The following is a 20,044-nucleotide window of genomic DNA, read 5'->3' as shown; positions in this document are numbered from 1 at the left end:
TGAATTTTTTCAAGTCATGAGCCAGTGTCAGTAATACAAAGGTAGTACTGGCTGCAAATGTCATTTGGGTTTCAGCACTTTGCCTAGTTCACGGGTGTGCCCTGTATGACCGCCTCCTCCCTAGTCAGACCCTAGAACATCCAGAGTGGTGGCTGTCCACAGACAAATAACATGAGCACAGTGGTCAGCCAGTGATCACAGTATCATTCAGAAGCACTTACTGTGTATGCTTTTGCCTTTCCAGAAAAACAGGGAATGTTAGTGGAAAGCTGGTGGAGAACTGCAGGAGGAAAGGAATGTGTGGCCGTGGAAATGAACTGGAAGAATTGTGTGTGGGTGGTTAGAGAATGTACAAGACAGAGCATTGCAACTAGTGTTGTTTGTTCTGCTGTTGAACCACAGCCTTTTTTTTCCCCTTTTGTTTTGGAAAATTCCAGAGAGGGAATGAATTCACACTAGTCTAATGCAGAGGCAAGTATATAGCACCAGGAAGGGTTGTTCCCTTGGCCGTGTAGCTTATTGGAGGATTTACTGCATTGTACATTAATACAAACGTGCCTGTCTTGGCTGCTATTTGTTACTGCAGTTCCTGTTCTTTGAGTTGATCAAAAACCTCTTGCAGAATAATTTGCTTTGAAATCTGGATGATTGTTATATGACAGAGCGGGTGCATTTTCTTTACTTTGGCTAACTTCCCTTTGTGCATTATTACCAGTGCAGTGCCAGTCACCAGTTAGATCTTTCTGAAACCTACAATCTGGGAATTTCTGGTAAGATGAATGATAAGTGTACTGTTGGCATCTGGCAGAAAATAACCTGACTTCTGTGTAATAGCATAGTAAGAAATTTTGACTAAACCATTTAAAGGAAGGAAAAATCGTTCTTCTCATATTGTAAAGAAAGAACTTACTGATCTGGCTGTGTACTAAATATTGGAGTAGGGACAGGATTCTTGGTTGGATCCTTGGACCCACTGTGAACTACGGAACATCTACATAATTGTGTCCTTTCTGACAGTACCTCTGACAGCATGTGGTGCCTTTCTGTTCATGCCTGAGGGAGTGTCTGCAGCCTGCTGTTCCGCAGTGTGGCTCTGAATTTAGATCTCCTCCATCTCCAGTTGGAGTGCTCTATTTGTTCAGTGGGAGACAGGCACCATCGTCTCTTCTGGCGTGTGCTTTTAGGAAAGAATGCCTCGTTTGTTTTTTTGGATAGAATCTCCAGGGAGGGGGGGCAGGGCTGTGAATTTTGCCCAGAATCAGGTACACAAGAGCTTCTAGAGGAGTGAGCTGAAGTTGCACTTACTTATTCAGTGTTTTCCTACTGGCTAGTTAATCAGCCCTTGCCTCAGCATGCTGGATGCTGCTGTTCTCTTCGGATAGACTTCTATTTCACTGTTAGATGCCCAAAGTAACACAGAGCTGTGGGTTGCACTGTAAGAACCCAGAGTACCTGTTCAGCCCTGATTTTAATCACCTAATGTTGCTATTTCTTAACTTATTGTCCCCAATCACTTCTACTTATACTGTTTTGTTCAACCTAAATTAATGTTTCACATGCAAATATTTTATTGAGGTTTTGGATATTTATTTTATTAATTTGTAATGCTGAAGGTACCAGAGCTCATATGCACATGTGGCCACATGAAGGCCAGCCAAGGGGGGTCTCTCCTGGCATGCAAGGTTTCCAACAAACATGGCATTCGTAATCTTGCCTGTGATTTAATATAAGACCAAGACATTAAAACTCTAGTACAATTCTTTAATGTAGTAATATTGCTGACTCACATTTTGATGTCTGGCATCCGTTCACTGAGGCTTTTACACTGAATTCTCAACTTTTAAAAGATACTCACATTTAATTGCTCTAGTAAAAATCTGTCAGTGTAAACGGCTGACACAGAATAAAAGCCCCACAGCCCCAAGTCAGGTAAGTTTGTTGTCTTTGGGATTTAAAAATGGAATTCAGGGTGAGTTGTGTTCATCCCCTCATTAGATTTTCTGGCTGAAGGAGGAGCAAACAGGGAGACTCATGCTCTCACGATGAAAGAAATTTCAAAGGCAGCTACTGTTTAGTATGATTTATTACATAGGAGGGGAATCATAAATGTGCTTTTCTTATGATTGGAATTTATGTGTGTGTCAGTGTATGATCTCATAACAAGTTATACCTAAATCTTCCGAAGAGGAAAGAAAACCTGTGTGTGCCTGTAGAACAGGTACAGAGCTTATTGGAAGAGCTGTTTTTATACTAATGTCAACCTTTTGAATTCATATACTGCTTCTAGACATTGAGTCCTGCAGTAAAAATGCATTATTTTATATTGCTATTAGGCTGTTTCTGTATAAGGAACTTTACGTGTGATTTACAATGTGGCTTATGACTGCCTGAAAAAAAAAAGGTAATCTTTAAGTAAAATAAAATGGACTGCTACTGAACAGCACCACATCTCCAAGAGTCATTTGGATTCTCTGCAAAATGAGACAGTAGCCTTGCAAAGGCTAGGCTTTCAGGTGGTACAAGACGACTCTGCTTCTGAAAGGGGTAGATGAACTGAGCAAGAACATGTGTTGTTTTGGTTTTTCCTACTCCTACCCACAAGAAGCAGGCAGAAGCATCAGAATTTTCATATGATTTTTTAGCGAAACATCAAATGGGGTGAATCTCGCTCAATCCTGACACACCCCGAGCATTTCCTAGAGACCCAATTTGTTCGTGCTCTTGTATCTTTGAGCATTGCAGCAGCAGATTGATACACTTGCCCTAAAGGAGTCATTACTGTTGCTGAGGCATTGTTATTGGAAGACCATGAGGTACCGATGTACTCCAGCAGGCGGAAGCAGCACATACACATTCAGCTCCAACACCTTTCCCATAAAAGGGCTGGTTAGTAAAAGGCCATGCCATTTCTAGGCGCGGGCACGTGCAATAGTTGACCAAACACCACGAAAGAAACCTGATGACACCGGTAGTTATTAAAGCAGAAATAGCAGTTTATTAGAGTTGGGGGATAAACTGCTGGCCAAATGCCATGTTAGTTAGTGTACATGTGTGCTTAGCACTGTTCAAGGCCTTCTGTTACTGTGCTATATCAGGATTTGCTGAAGCAGCCTTTGACAGAGGTGCAAACTTGAGTAGGAGCACAGTGCCATCAGTCACTTGGCTTCCCTGCTTTTCTTTGTATTTGCCTATGGATAGCAGGAAGTCTAGTGAAGTATGAGAGTTCAGTCAAGGGTTAATATTTTACCAAATATCATTCTGCATCCTGATATTGTTTTTATCATCAGTTGCTGATAGTGGTAGTACTAAATATCTCACCTGATAAACATTTTAACGTAGCTGTTGTGTTCTGTAGTAGCAAAACAGGCTGTGGCTTCATGTCACGGACATCATTTGTGAACTGTAATAGGAGATCATTCTTCTTTGCCCTTGTGTACTACACAGTGACAGGGTTAACTTAAAAACATTACTTCTGTTGTTCCTGCATGGAGTTGAGCCCTGTCTTGTAAAGCTATTGTAGGAATGCAAGTGTATGTGTTTCTCATTACAGAATTCTACTGTAAGTGTTTTGGTCATCTTTCATAGAGAACGGAGGTTTCGTGCTGGTCAGGATGGCCACACAGGGATTCTGTTCCTTTGTGGCTAAAAGGAGAGGTTGGTTGCTTTTCCTTTTTTCTTTTTTCTTAATGGCTTCAGGCTTTCAGATTCACATTCTGTGATGCCATGTAGTTCCTTTCACGGTGTAAGCGTTACAGTATCGAAAGTAACAATGTGAAGACTTTCTAACACCAACTCTGCTGTTCTACACTTCTGTGCTGTGCAGAACTGCAAAATGTAAATTTTATTAAGAAGAAAAGTTACTAAATTGTGACTCCTCCTACAGAGAAATGTTGCACTTGACAGGAACAAAAGTTCCATCTACACAGACAGTGTACACTTTAGACTTGAGCGTGTCGGAGTAAATCTTACTTTCCCTGCTTGCATGGCTTGTACTTTGGGGCAGCTCGTCTCATGTGTACAGGAAGAAAGATGTGGCCAGCCATGACATGTGAAGACTGTTTTCTCTTGCAGCAGCTCAGCCTACAAAAGCACAATAATTACCAACTGTGATGACTTACTCCCAGCAAAGATCAGTGTTTTTTTTGGTTGTATTGACTTTTGTAGGATTATTTTACAAATGCTATTCAGGTGAACACGTTTCCCTTTCTGCTTATACCCTGCAGGTTGTACAAGCTGATAAGAGTCGTTTCTCTTTGTTCATGCTATCAGACTGGCTTGCAGAAGGTAGGCAAGGCCCTGAGTGGTAACTTCCTGCTCACAGCCAGGCTTGCCTCCTCTGGGATTTGCCATTCTCATTGGAGAGTCCCTGACACTCAGCTTTATTTTAAAATCTATTTAAATAGTATTTCGATGTATCTGTGCTTGCTGGGGGCAGTGTGCTAGCAGCACAGGAGCCTGCAGGCAGTATCTCCCGCAAGACAGCTTGCTAAAGTCATCCAGGTACAGCAACATGGATAGAGATGAGGAGAACTACTATGGAAAACACGGTAATTCACCTGCTTTCTTACAACAGTTTATAAGTGCCTGGTCTAAGTCTCACTTATTTCAACTGTGTTATTTCAATTTAGTTTAATGGGCTTGGATTGAGTCCCACATGGTTTTCTGTAACTTCTTCAGTTATTAGCAATATCCTGTTTTTTTCCAGCATGGTATTTGCAAGTTTATTCAGATCACAGATCAAAGGTAAACTTTGCTTATATACATTGCTGATTTTTATTTTAGATAAGTAATTTAGATTTGCTTTTTAAAATTATTACAGTGATGAAGGGCAACAACTAAATTCATACGCTGTTTGGAGTCAGGATTGGAAAATTAAATATTTTGTGAAATATTTCTTGTAATGATATTATAATTCAGTGTATAAATGTTTCCTGTTATAAATCAGCCTGTGAAATAGATCTCTCATCTCCAAAGACTGAATGTAATCTCATTTCTTTAATTTTATCAAAAATTAACAGTCATTATCCCACAGAAGTGCTTTCTTCCTTGTGCCTACCAAACTCCTATGGCTCGGAATTTGCTTTCTAAATACATTTGGGCTTTTAAGGCAAAGGAAGTGATTTGCTTTTACCAGGAGTTATGTAAATACTAATAACATCAGTTATTAATATTCCCACCTAATTCCCACCTCGCCCCCATATTGGTAATTAAGTAGGGAATATGAGAATGACACAAACAGTGATGCTACAGACCACTTCTGTCAGGAGATTTTCGTGTCTTTTTAAGTCAGAATAGAGTTATAAGCTCATAGCACCCCTCCTCTTGCCTGATGGAGATGAAAATCTCTGTCTGAATCAGGGCTCGTTTTGGGTTAATTTTCTTGCCTGTTAGTGCATATTAATTTTCATTGTAGCAGTATTGTGAAGTTCACCTCCTACACTTGAATATGCTCCATAAATATGTGTATCTTTTCATGTGCATTTTCGTTGTTCCATTTCATAAGCACGCACGCAGGCATGACATAAATAACAAAACTTGAGCTATTTACAATTTACTCTGTTAATAATGATCGTATGGAAAGGAGGACACTTGTGGAAATACATTGCATCTGGCCCAGCTGATTACGTTATAGAACTATTCTACTTGATGGAGATATCCTGGATATTCAAGAGACAGCCCCTGTCAACAAGCTTTCTCAGTACAACACGGAATGACTTAGAAACATCTATAAGCAGAATCTAAGTGTATGGCTTCCCTGCTGAAAGCCTATCGTGGTTTTGAAAATCTGTCTGCTTGCTGTGAATGGAGTTTGTCACTTTCATGAGTTGACGAAAATCCCTTTGAATTGTTACATCATTCATCAAAACTTTGGTTCTGCCCCCAGAAGTATTTTAACACTTGTCACCTGCACAGCTTCAGTGTTCATTCTACTTCATTGTTGAAACCATCAAGGAAATACTGAATAGCTTTGGAGGACAGGTTCCTCTGGTCATGGGAGCAAGCTGACTACTAATGTTCAGGAGTGAAGACTTGGGGTCTCAATGGATGATTCAGTGGAAGTAGACTGTAAGAAAGAGTTATTAGGCATGGACTGAGATCAAACAGAAAAAGTCATTGTATGGTTGTATAAATCATGGCCAATATTTGTGTTGAATATCCTGTGCAGTTCTGGCCCTTCCCTTTCCAGTGCTGTCTAGTAGTGCTGGAAAAGGTACAGAAAAGGAACAGAAGTATGACTAAAAGTATAGAATAGCTTTCTTATGAGAAATAAGTGAAGAGAAGACAATTAAAGAGGAACAACCTTTACAATATTTAGCTTTCCCAGTCTCTCTCTCCTGTGTTAAAATGCATTTGTTTTAGGAGCTTGGTAAGGTGGACCTAAACACCTCAGATGAAGGACAAATAGAAGTTTATTATCTGCTCTGTTTATTGTACTGGCCTATGTGTATTTTGATAAGGTTTTTCTGATAGAAACCAAGAACAAAGTGTGGTATTTAGTTAATAAGTAAGTTCTGCTTTTGAGTAGTTGCTGAATTCTCGTCTAGTTGAAGAAGTATTTTTTCTGTGGGCAGGGGAAAGCTTAGGCTGGTTCCACCCTTCAATACCAGATATATTCAGAGGAGGAGATCCTTAAGGAGGCAGTGAGAAAGCACTCTGAAACATTAATTTGTATTGTAGCATTGACATTTGAATGAAGAAGTAGTTTTTCATTGCACAAAGTTTGTTTCAGTGAATCTCCATTGCTACTGAACTTGGAAAAAAACCCATGAAACTGAACAGTTAGCTTCAAAAGGAAAAATCCCAGCCCTGGTTTGTTGGATGAAGGATGAAGTTGCTTCTCTCTCTTCATACAGTAGCTTGAAAGTTGAAAATCTAAATTCTGTGATAAATTTGTGTTACTCTTTCCTAAGTGAAATCACGCTGTAATTCGCTGTCTTCAAGTCCATTTGAAGCACGCAGTGGTGGGTTGGTATTTGGCAGTTTCTTTATATAGTTTGGTAAGGAATATTATAGAATATAAGACAGAGCAGTTGCACTACCAAGCAGAGCTGTGTAGAGGGAGCAAGGTCAGCCCAGAATTTCTGCAGTCTCCAGCCATGCTTCATCATCTCATAATCCCAGTGCGAAAAGGGCAGACCTGCAGCTCTGTGCCTGTGCAGTCCTGCAACCAAAGCAGTGTGAAGTGCGAGTAACTCTGCAAGGCTGTAAGGAGAACATTAGATACAGGTATGACTCAAAACTGGTTTTAAAAGAAAAACCAGAAGGGTTTAGCCTGCAGCTTCAGAGAGGTAGGTTCACTTTCTGCCAAACACACTTAACGTGACTGCAAGACATAATCCTATCTCTCAAGTATCAGCAACTTTCTACTGTGAATCCTGTGCAGAGGTTTAGTAATAGAATGTTCGTTGAGGTAATTTATTGTGTGGTAAATGTGAGGCCCACAAAGTTTTTAAGATAGAAGAAAAAAAGCTCTGATCTCATCTACAAAAACTAGGTCATTCTATTGGTGGATTACTGATATTGCCTACTTGAAATGATTTTAATAGAACTGATTAAACAGGAATATATGGAAGATGTTCTTCAAAGATTGCTGCTAACATCCCCCTCTCTATAGATCTTATTTTAAATAAGGACATATTTTTATACTCTTTTATTTTAAATGCAGGTGAACCAAGGAAATTTGACCCAAAGTTCAGAGGACCTATCCATAACAGGTAAATAGCTTAACTCATTCATTTAATCCTTTCAGTTTTGCAGTGAGTGGGGTAAATAACTTTGTTAACAAAACTTGTGAATCTGATTCTGCAATTCTTTTAAATCCAGAAGACAATCCTTACCACCTAGGAGGAAGTGTGATTACCGGGGAATATTTAACTGTATGCTCTTTAGTTCTTTCTATTTGAATACCAATTCTGTACACCTCATTCTGTCTAGTACCTGCTGAATTACATTGTGATGACATAAGTAGGAACATTTGAGGTGTTGTCATGTTCTGGGGTGCAGGACTGTGTGGTGCACTGTGTCTGGTTTCATAGAGCACAGGACTGGAACCCTCACACACTGTTCTTCAGCTGGTTTTCCTGCTCCCAAAGTCACCTCATTAAGTGACTGCCCTAGTTCTCTCCAGAGCATGTGCTGGTGTGCACCATTCCTTTTGTACCCGAGCTGGCAAGTGGGGTAAATCCCTGGTAAACAATGGGTAGTGCTTGGACAGTGGCAGGAGCACTGCCAGTGATGGGGCTGACTGCTGGAGCCACCCAGCCTGGAGACCCTTGCTGAAGTGTATTACTCCCACAGTTTTTGTCAGATGAATTCTTTGCAAGGAGATTCAGTTGTCTGACCTTGTTTGTTTGTTTTATAGAACAGAGCTGTTGCTAGTGGTTCTATGTTGAACAATGGTGGGCAAGAGGAGTTATCAGCAAGGCAATGTGTATAGTGCTTTGCTAGTACCATCATTCTGAAGGGGGTTGTTTGTGGAGTTTGGTATATTTAATGCAAATATCTTTTTATTAAAAACAGTTAAAATGCAATGTCCATGGTGTTGATTGACTCTAAGCCAACCAGCTCATGAAAATCCAAAATGATGCTATCAAGATGATGTCTTTGGTATGACTGCATCCTGCAGACCTTTCAGGTTTTTCTATTCTTACTCTGCACTGTTCAGAACTGTCTGCCTCTGTTCTCCATAGAAATGTTCATGTACAGTGAAATATGTGTTGAAAACGTGGATTGTATCTAACCTAAAAGTAGCTCTGAAACATTTTCTTTGTTACAAAGCCTCCTAGCAGAACCATCTGGATGGACTTCACTCCATAGTGGGTGGTGCAGATGAAAGCATGTCTGTTAGCACTTTGAAGGTTCAGTAGTTTACAAGGGAAATTACTCAGAAAGCATCTAAGAAATCATGGGCAATTTCTCAGAGCATCTTTGTCTGTCCTGTATAAGAGAACTGCAGCTTTGTGGTACCCTTATTTGAACACATGCCCACTGTTCTTGTCTATGCAACATGTATTTCTTCTTTTCCTTTCTGAAAACTAAGAATTTTAGAAATAAATGAAAACGTTTGTTTAGAGAAAATCCTTATGATACCGCCAGTATCACGATACTGCACTGTGTACAGCAATGAATTTAAGTGATAGTTTAGGGATGTTATTAAGCATTCACCTATGTGTATTTCTACCAGAAAATGCTTGTGAGGAGGTTTGTATATTGCATCCACCCTGTGAGCAGTAGCTCAGCCTTTTCTCAACTCAAAATGATGCAGCAGGATTCCTGTAGACAAATTCCTCGAGGAAAATACAAACTCCTGGTGTTCCTGTCAGTCCGAGCTGGAGGCATGCACCTTTCTCACACCAGATCTGATGATCAGCTTAACTGAATGCACACAAGACAAAATCTAGCACATCGTATTTTAGGCCTAAACTATCTCTGATTCCTCAAAGGCAGAAATTTCCTCCAAGCCATCTGTCCCTGCCCCAAGAGGTTCACCCCTAGGAGCGGAGTGAGTTGGGCACCTCTCAGTTTCCAGATGTATGAACACTTTTCTGGTGTCACAGCCCTAAAGCTAGCTAGCTGTATGTCTGTCTGTCTCTCCCATTGGCACTGAAACGGTCTCTCATACTGGGCTTCAGGCAGATTTGTCACGTGAGAGGAGGGCTCTGTTGCATGGTCTCAGTGTTTGATGCCAATGCCAGGCAAAGGGGGAAGGCTTGCCATTAATAAGAAATCCAGATAGAGTGTGTTATGCTTCTTTAAGAATAAAAAAGCATTTCTTCCAGCAACATCATCATAAGATATCTTACATATGCTTGTGGATAAATCAGTCAGGTACCACCATACTGCTTCTACTTTTTCCTAGTGCAATGATACTACTTTGAGTATGAAATGAACTGTCTTCCTTCACTTAGATTTTCCCTAAGTTTCAGCAAGTGAATTTATAGAGTCAGTACAACCATGGCATCTTTTTCTAAACTGCTTTGGCAAAATCAGATGAGTAAATCACGCTTCTGGCTTCCCTCAAGTTTTGTGGAGTTTATCTTAACTCTTTCCCTTGCCCCTTGTTATTTTTCTCCCTCTTCTGTGTATTCTTCTCTTGGCCTTTTCTTGTCTTCCTCTTGCTGGTTAGACACACTGTAGATTTGTTTTTCTTGCGATGTTTTACAAACTCTGACACCTCCTGGGTTATCTTTGATTGTTCAACGTCTTTCTAGAAATTCAGTGTTCTTGTTAAGACGAAGATCACCTTTTTCTCTGTGATTAGAAAATATAGTTAATGGGTTCTCAGGTGAATTGAATACCCATAAATGACCATAAGCACTGAGTTATCTTTAGGAGTTTGGAAAAACCTAATAAAAATTGCTGACTGTAACTAGCAATACAAACTTCACCTTCTCATAATATACAAGTGCATCGCTTATAGATGTCTCCATGCACATCACTTGATAGTCATCAATATTGAAATAATAAACAATTTTTGACATTTAAGTTATCCTTTATGCTTTTTAGACTAAATAGCCTGCTAAAGATGAAAGTCTGCTGTAGATAAGTGTTGGTAGAATATAACATTACTTCTCTTGCTACTGGTATTTTATTGTTCCGTCTATGTTCCATTGCGTGGTGTTGTCTGTATAAACATAACATGCCACGTACTCACTAATATGCATGGGGAAGCCTACATTTTATTTTGAACTCTTGTTTGATGTTCCTGGATTGGGGCATTCCGTGTCTACAGATGTTGAGCATTTCCAGATACTGAAATCTGGGTGTTCCAGATCTAAACAATACTTGATAAAGCACTGTACCTGTAACTAAGACATGTCAACTTAGTAAGTCCATGCAAGTCAGTGCAGATCAATCATAAAGAAAATGCAGAATTTAAGTTGACAGAAAACATCTTGTGGTGAAAACTTGCATAAATACCTTTTTCCATGTGTTTTGGCCTTCTCGGTAGAAGTAGCAATTCTGGGGGATTTGAAAGGAACTTTCTCTACAAATATTTAGCTTTTGAGCGCCCTGGACATTTATTCAGTTGTGCAGGATGATGCCTTCAGTGCCACTATGCCGATAGAAATGCCCATTTGTACAGCAGATTTTGTTTCTCAGTTCAGCCCCAATGGAGAAAGGAGTCTTCAGAACTATTGAAGGCATTGGGTGGCACAGTGTAACACCACCTTGACACAACGTGGTTTAGGGAAGTCTCGGAACACAAGCTGTCAGTCAAGCAGGGAAGAGGAATTCAGAAGCAAGGCCACTAGTGGTCACTTTAATGTGTCAGCAGAATTGAAAGTGGTAACCTGAAACTCACACTGTGAACATCTTGAGCCTCGTTTTCTCTGCAGATGCACAGTGCCGATCTCAGGGCTATTTGTAGGTGCTAATATCTGCTCGTGCTGCTTCCCTAATGAATGTTGTATTTTCTTGCTAGTGCAGCATCTTGAGTGAAATTGCACTTGTGACAGATTGGGCATCAAACTGCTGAACAGAGAGAGGTTCTAGACAGTCATTAACAATGAAGTGAATAAACTGTCAATGAATAAATGGCTTTTAGGCACTAATCTGTGTGGATGATTTTATCTTTGCATTCATTTATTTGCTAGGATGCCATGCACAAAGTATTCTTTGTGTGCACTGCCACAAGTAACCCGGCAAGAGAAGCCGAGGAGCGTGACCAGCAGGTCGAAGGAGGTGATCCTGCCCCTCTACTCTGCTCTCGTGAGACCTCACCTGGAGCATTGTGTGCAGTTCTGGTGTCCTCAACATAAAAAGGACATGGAACTGTTGGAACAAGTCCAGAGGAGGCCACGAGGATGATCAGGGGCTGGAGCACCTCCTGTATGAAGACAGGCTGAGGAAGTTGGGGCTGTTCAGCCTGAAGAAGCTGTGTGGAGACCTCATGGCAGCCTTCCAGTATCTGAAGGGGGCTATAGGGATGCTGGGGATGGACTCTTCATTAGGGACTGTAGTGATAGGACAAGGGGTAATGGGTTCAAACTGAAACAGGGGAAGTTTAGATTGGATATAAGGAAGAAGTTCTTTCTTGTTAGGGTGGTGAGGCACTGGAATGGGTTGCCCAGGGAAGCTGTGAATGCTCCATCCCTGGCAGTGTTCAAGGCCAGGTTGGACAGAGCCTTGGGTGAGATGGTTTAGTGTGAGGTGTCCTTGCCCATAGCAGGAGGGTTGGACCTGGATGATCTTAAGGTCCTTTCCAACCCAAACTATTCTGTGATTCTATGATTCTATGGTATGTTTCTGAGAGACGGTGGAAAGCAAAGAAGGCTCCATAAATTAAGCTAAATGACAGTAGTAAGCAGTAAAATGTGATGCAGCAGGCTTAACCATGCACTTAACCAAATGAAGGGCTTTCATGACATCACCTGAAAATGATGAATTGGGTGGTTTTATCAGCAGTTTATTTCCGTCTTCAAACACAGACTCACTGTGGTTTGGCTTAGATTATGGAGCCTAGTTATCTCAAAAGTACCAAGACCCATCATAATTTCCAATATTGCCTGTTGGCAAAAGCACTTTGAATGTTTTCATCATCTCCGCCATAAGAAATGTGAAGTGTTTTATATCATTAATCTTTGAATGTTTACACATCATTATTACAGAAAAGTGTGATCACGCTATCTGTAAGCAAGATCCTAGAGCCTGTATGATCAGCAGTGTTCTCGGTTCCTATGCTCATAATCCTGTTTTCATTAATCCATCTTCCTTGGGGTTCAGTTTAACAGTTCAGTCTCCCGAGTAATTTTACTCTGCCTCATTAGCCTGAAACAAAGCAAAAAAGCAGATTTGCCATAACAAGCCACCTTCTTAGTTTGAAAAAAAGAATATCAAATCTATTTTTAGTCAAAGTATGGCTGGAGAATTTCTGATTAGGTTTCAGTAGTAAACATGGGCTTCCAGTATTTCCTGTTTCAAAGAAATTCCCATCATTCCAGTTCCTGCACCTTTGGAAACTCCCAGAATCTTCACAGTATAACCTTGTGTCTTTACGGAGTTACTTTGATTTATTCATTTAGGTTGTTTTACATTTTTCTTCCTCTCCTGTGGAGCCCTTGGTCTATGAGGTAATACTGTGATCTCACTGAAAGTGAGCTTCTTGAGCTGACAGTAGAGTTCAACAGAGCCAGGGTTTCACCCATAGTGTCTTGTAAAATAAGCTGTTATTTCATGCAAACAACATTTAGTCTTGTGAACTGTTTCAGATTTTTCTGAAGCCACCCGAAAGAGGATTTATGTACTTCTCATATCATTTAAAGTACCGATATAAACTTAAACAGGGGAAGTTTAGATTGGATATAAGGAAGAAGTACTTTCCTGTTAGGGTGCAGAGGCACTGGAATGGGTTGCCCAGGGAGGTTGTAAATGCTCCATCCCTGGCAGTGTTCAAGGCCAGGTTGGACAGAGCCTTGGGTGAGATGGTTTAGTGTGAGGTGTCCCTGCCCACGGCAGGGGGGTTGGAACTGGATGATCTTAAGGTCCTTTCCAACCCTAACTATTCTATGGTTCTATGATTCTATAACAGCAATACTTTTGTGCTTTACACAGAACCAAAGATCCTGTGTTCTGGTAAAGTGTTGGTGGTACTTGTTTGTGATGGCTCTGCAAAACTTTAAAAGGGAGCTTTAGCACAAATGGTGTAACCTCTAATTGCATTTAGTATCATAAAATGAGACCTGTGAGAATTGGACTGGCAGAGGTCTTTGAGACTATAGGAGTTGTAATTAAAGTCTTTTGTGGTGCCATATTTCTCCTGAGACATCTTGAATTAAATATCGTACCTCTTAGGAACGGCTGTGCCTGGGATTGCTCCGAGCCAGGTGTAGGACCTTGCACTTGGCATGGTTAAACTTCATAAGGTTAGCATCAGCTCACCTCACAAGCGTGTCAGTGTCCGTCTGGATGGCATTCCTTCCCTCCAGTGTATCAACACAGCTTGGTGTCATCGGCAAACTTGCTGAGGGCGCACTCAATCCCACTTTTTGGATTGGAGTTTGGATTCTAAGGTTTCTTTTACGGTGAGATTCAGGTCTTTGCATAGAGTCGCAAGCTGAGATGAACAGCTTGTAACCTTTAGGTTGTACAAGGCGTTCTTCACCAAAGCTGTGTCAGACAAGCAGGACATGGGAAATAACAAGTGACTGCAGTCCTTCAGGTGAGGAGGTTCTGGGCAGCACGCCCTTTTAGCCCTTTGTTAATTAAACCCTGGTGAGACCTGTTCAGCTGCAACTGTTTCTTAAGCAGTGAAGCCTGCAAAACCTTGTGAGGTGGCAGTGGTTTTGCTTCCACACATCTTTACAAACCAGGGCTTGTATAGTTGGAGTCCTTGGAGTGTATACTGACCTCTTCCTGCTTGCCTGGGAGCATCGTAGTTCATGTTAATTACAGTCCTGGAGCTGCTCTGATCAAGGTCAGACACTGGAGAAAGATTAGTCTAAGTGGTCACTGGTCACACCTCCACTCCTCTGCCTGCATGACATTAATGTGCAGAGCAGTAAGTCAACGACAGTAATTAACTGACTATTCAGTTTACTCATTGGCTCAGTTTTCAGACAGAAGAGTGTTGCTCTTTGTTTGTTTCTCTGTAAAAGAAGGTATGACTCTCCAGGGTTTGCTGGGGACTTTTGTCCTCTCTGTAGAGCATATTTCGGTTGCGTTAAATGAGGTCAAACAGCTGAGTTGGAATCTTGTGCAGAGATTAGGGGTAGTTGCAGGTAGGCCTTTCTTTCATTTCATGCTGTTATGTTTCCATAACATATGCGTCCATATGTTTATAATACAGGTGAGTTGTGCTGAATCTTTCTTTCATCACATTGTCTGCAGTATTTGATACCAGTGTTAGGGCAGATGTCCTGTAGGAGCTTCTACCGTACGTGGTCTCGTAGACTCAGTGTTGTAAGGTATTGTTTTAAGAATGTTTAAATCTATTGTTCAGTATGTTCTTATTGCTGTCTACAGCATGAAGGGCATACACAGTTACTTGCTTACACCTCAAATGCGACCTTGTAAGAGTTGCACTTAGTGCATATGTAGACATCTTCTTCAGATGTTAAAAACACCTCAAAGGGTTCTACTAGACACCTTGTTTTAAAAAGTGTTTCTTTCTGTTCCTAGGCACTGTACAGACATCGTGTGCTGTGTGATCTTCATAGTCGTCATTCTGGGTTACATTGCATTAGGAGTTGTGGGTAAGTACAGCAGGTGCAGTCCTGCCAGTTCCTCTCTCTGTTATGTCTGTCCTCTCAGGCAACGTGGTTACGGTGATGTGAGACAACGAAGTGATTTTATTCCCTTCTCTGCACATGCAGTGGTTTCCTGCTGAACAGGAGGCATCTGAGCAGCCTTCCCTGGCAAACCTTACGAAATGCTGCTGACAGTTAGAACCTGTTCCTAGAACCAGATACTGAATTTGTAGCTGGTGACTTTCTCTACCTTTCTTACAGAGAAGATCTGAACTTTCAATCTAGAAATATTTAGTCCAGCTCCAGGTCCACATGGTCCCTGCTTTTCATCTTTCCTTGTACTGTGCTTCAGCTATTCTTTTTACTCTAATTTATTTCTAAGTAGAAGATGAGATCAGCTTTGGCCCAGTTCCAGGGGCCAGCCATGTACAAAGTACGTGAGAGTCAACGAGGTGTACATTAAGAGAAAATAGATTCTGAATCAATCCTTACTCAATAATTATGCTTTATTATGGAATGGAAAAGGTATTTCTTGAAAATGTGTGAATGCTGCTTTGGATCCCTGTTTAATTTGGCTTGAGAAGTAAACAATAAATGCAGGTTCATCGCACAACTGCTATGGCTGAAAATGTGAGTCGAAATTTGCCCTTAGTAATGTATGTATAGCTCACATGTGTATTTTTGTAAGCATCAGTGGAATATTTGGTGTTTCTGTGGCTTGGGATGTAGTCTGAGTAAAAGGTAACCAACTCTCCTTGAAAGATGAAAACAAATTGATTTTTGCTACGAGCTGTGCTTAGTTCTGCTTCAGTGGTGGCTGCTGTTGAGTGACTGTACTGAATAGAAGTTGTTATTCTATGATTTACTTTCTCGTTCTTTAAACTTTACAGATGAGCTAATAGTGCTAATTTAACATTCCATGTTGGTTTTCCTTCCTGACAAACTGGCTTAACTTTCATGTATATTCCAGAGACTTTGGTCTTATCTGGGTGATACTTTATAAATGTTTAGCATCTTAATTCAAGATTATTTTAATTCAGCAAAGTGCATGTAAAAGGCAGCAAATAAGGTACCCTGGAAAAAAGCCTCACGTCAAAGGACACTTTAAAGTAATGACTCTTGCTGTGTTACTCTGATACAACAAGGGATGCTTCTACAATACCGGTGTTAGGCACATGGATTTACAAATTCTGTATCACTTATTCTGTTACCTTTTTCAATACCTTGATAAATTGCTTGTATTAAAAAGCCGTAAGAACACTTTGGCAGGTCAGTTTCTTCATACACTAAAACGTGTAAAATACACCCTTAAGGGAAGCAAAATAAGAATAGAAAAATTGCCCTTTCAAAAATACACAAGAGAGGGAATGAGAGAGGATGTATACCCAGATAGATTTGCAGTTTGTTTTTAAGTATCACAAGATGCCATTGCTCTAATCACATTTTCTCCTCGACATGGAGCTTTCTAGCCTTTACAACCACTGACATATCCCAGAAAGCACAGAAAAAGGAGTGCATCTGACAGGCACTGAGTGACAGACATTGGCTATTTTTGATACTGCCCATGTGTGTTGGCTCCACATAGCTGCAGGCCTCCGGAAAACACTATTCTAGTGTCATAGAATGTCATGTTGCCACTCTGAGAGCTGAGTCAATGCTGCATTATGGTTCAGCTGTTCTTTAGCTTTAGCCCAGATGTTTGTTCCAGGACTCATGAGCATCAGAGCATGCTGGAATCAGGATTGTATGTGGCTGGATTCCTTTTCATTTAGTCACCAGCAGTGCAGCACAACATGCAGACCATGATGCTGTTCTCTCTGTCGGGCTATTTCTTACAACAACCTTCTTTTCAGTGAGAACTGCCGAGTTCTGACTAGAAGTTGTTTATTTGTCACCTGTATTCTTTCACTGTCATTGCTCAAAGTTTGCAAAGAAGGCAACAGAGGATTAAGTTTATTAATCTTGATGTTAACCCCTGGCACAGGCAATGAAAGCAGCTGTGTATTTTTTCTTCTATGGGTCATTTTCCTTCTCTTTCTGCTGCAGAGTTAATGAAATGCTAAATATATATGTCATAAATCAGACACAATTAGTTTTCATTTTGCTTTGGAATTTAGCTGAGAGGTGACTTCCTCCATCCCCCAGCTGATCCCAGTGGTGGAATTTCAAAAAGTGTGCTAAATCTGCTGTTCAAAAAGCAGACTCTTTTTCATACTGTCTTATTGAAAACATGACTGAAGCCTTAGGCACACAGGAGAACTACTGCCAAGGACAGCTTTAGACAATCTGATAATGGCAAAGCAGGTACGGTTTACAATCTCCTAATTTCTACTAGTAATTGAGAAAAAACACTGCAAAAGGTGGGTGGTTAAATTTGAGACCAAGGATTCATACAAACCCAGCAAAACCAAGGGAGCCTTTTGAAATACTTGAGCAGGCTTTGCATTAGAATTGAAAAGAGAGTGAGGAGAATGCTCTGCTCTGCCCATTCGATGAGCTGAACTTTGTTCTTGTTGGCTGTGTTAGTCCACCCAAGCAGACTGGAAGAAGTAAGCCTGGCTCTCGTGAGCCCTTCCTAAGGAAAGATCCTTAATGAGACTGCGATAGCAAAACAAAATAATCAATTCCACCACCATTATGTTGCAGTGTTTATCTCCTTTCTCCCAGGTTTCTCTGAGGAGTGAAAAAGAATTCCAGGTTTAATATGAAAGGGATATTGTTGGCAGTAGCAACAACTCCTGGATTACAGAAGCGAGGTCATATTAAAGCAGAAACAAAAACTCCCTCTTGTCAGTCATGATGGAATAGAGTGCACATGGCAGAACATAGAGACTCTTTGCAGTCACCAGAGAGCCTCCTGCTTTCTAATATCATGTGCACACATGAGTTATCAACTGACTGTAAGAATTCCTAAGAGGGAGTTGATGCCTCCTAAATATTCCCTTTAAGCAGTGCTACTGAAATATGCCAGTGGGGCTAACAAATGAAAAAGGGAGTGATGCTTAACACTGTTGAAGCGCTTTAGCTTTTTCTGAGTGTCAGAACATCACAGTTATTCTGAAATGCAGCCGATTGGAAAGTCCAGAAAGTGTTTGATACCAAGCAGCAGGTTGATTTCCGAACTCCAAAGCACAGGAAAACTAATGTAGGTTAAAAGAACTAGCAGATTCATTTTAGTAACCTAAAAGTGTTCTAGGTGAAAGGCGGCATTACAGATGCTCTGTCAGTGTTTGCAAGTCATTGAAGATGCTGTGCATCTGTCCTGAATGTTTCAATAAATTTACACTCCGCTGCTCTGAGATCTTACGTAGGCTCTGCCTCTCCTACACATATCGTTGTTAAGTGCTGTTGTTCTTACCAAAGTGACCTTGAGGAAAATGACAGCTGCACAAATGACTAAATATAATGTCACAAAGTTGAGAGAAAATGGGATAATTACAGAGAAGCAAGTTCAAGGTGGTTTGCATAGTTCAAAGCCTCAAGTGTATGCTAAGTGGGCTCCTGACATTTAGTATATAGTGCGGATGGGGAACATTGGGACGGGAAGCTTTGTAATGCTTTTAATCTTTCCCACGTAATACAAGCACAAGGAGGTGTTTGGAAGAAGATCCAATTTCTAACAGCTCTTTAGTAACCTGATTTTAGGGTGTCATCTCAGGGTAGTGATAGGGAATTCTATTCTGGTATTACATCTTCCTTTCAGATGATACTTAAAAATACATGCAAGTTCCATTCCTTCAGGTCAAGGTAAGCAGTTAGTCAGGAGAGTTCAAAGGTTAGACTTTGGCTAGTCATGAAGGAAGCTAAATCAGGTCTGCACAGTACATCTTAGGAATGGTGACACTAGTAGTGACAGCTGGTGTGTACCTGATCCTTAAGGGGAAATCACGGTGCAGGTGGAAGTGGCTTCGAGAAGAAACCCTGCTTCAAAGTGGAGAAAAGTTTAAAAGTTCAATATAAACCTCTTCCCATTCAGTGCCATGGTTGTGGCTAGTCCATAGAATACACAAGTTGCCAGGTGCAGACCTAATAACTAAAAATGGGAAAGTTGCCAAGTTGGGAAATGTTTAATTTACAAAGTGAGAGTTCATTTCCATTCATAGTGCAAATGGAGTCCATTACATTTGGTCACGCCTTTTGTGTATCCGTCACACCCCCACTTAATCCCATTAATTTCAATGCCATTGAAATGTTGTCAGCACTCAGATTTGTCTACATAGTTAATTCCTCTTCTTTCCCCTTTTGAAAACCATCAGTTTTTAAGTCCATTATGCCATATTTTGGATACAATCCAGATACATGTGCCCTGAAGGTAAAAAGTGAGCTGGTTTGCTTTCTTCCTGATTCATCCGTATCTTAGTTCAGCTTAGTTTGGTTTATGTTTTGGTGTTCCATTAGGAACTCTACAAATCAATACTCTTCAGTGGTGATCAACAGAGATTAAACGGTACATTAGACGTGATACATATTCATGCTGGTCTGCTTCAACTATTAACTGTGTACACTTGAGTAACATGCTAAAAGATGATGTGTGTGTTTGCAGCTTGGGTGCACGGCGACCCCAGGAAAGTGATTTATCCAACTGACAGCTACGGGCAGTTCTGCGGTCAGAAAGACACCCCCAATGAGTGAGTACTCTATTACTCATGCAGTGTGAAAAAGGTGTGAAATTTCAAGTTTCTCTGTCTGCTGGGGCTTCTCTTGGGAAGCTGAAGAAACAGCGACACTCTTCCTGTATTTTTATAGCACATCAAGGTCAGAAATAGATGAGTTGCTTGGTGCATGTGTAGATCCAAATTATTACTAGAATGCAGTTGTTTTCGTCATTCAGAGAATCTTTTTGGTAAAGGATCAAC

General features: G+C 40.7%; 1 protein-coding gene across 1 annotated transcript in view; it reads left to right on the top strand.

Annotated features, from left to right (window-relative positions):
* Positions 1-19,823, top strand: part of LOC134171634 (choline transporter-like protein 5) — a 51,439-nt gene extending 31,616 nt beyond the window's left edge. Inside the window, exons 3-5 of the mRNA XM_062634058.1 lie at positions 7,667-7,715; positions 15,121-15,194; positions 19,732-19,823. Of these exons, the coding sequence (XP_062490042.1) occupies positions 7,667-7,715; positions 15,121-15,194; positions 19,732-19,820 (212 nt within the window). The 3' untranslated portion in view covers positions 19,821-19,823. The remainder of the gene's footprint in view (positions 1-7,666; positions 7,716-15,120; positions 15,195-19,731) is intronic.
* The last annotated feature ends 221 nt before the right edge of the window (positions 19,824-20,044 follow it).

This window comes from Pezoporus occidentalis, unplaced genomic scaffold (assembly GCF_034315485.1).
Source record: "Pezoporus occidentalis ecotype Australia unplaced genomic scaffold, CSIRO_AGI_Poc_V1 ctg410, whole genome shotgun sequence".
Taxonomy (NCBI): domain Eukaryota; kingdom Metazoa; phylum Chordata; class Aves; order Psittaciformes; family Psittacidae; genus Pezoporus; species Pezoporus occidentalis.
Note: the sequence above shows the minus strand (reverse complement) of the source record. Positions and strands in the feature narration are given on the sequence as shown.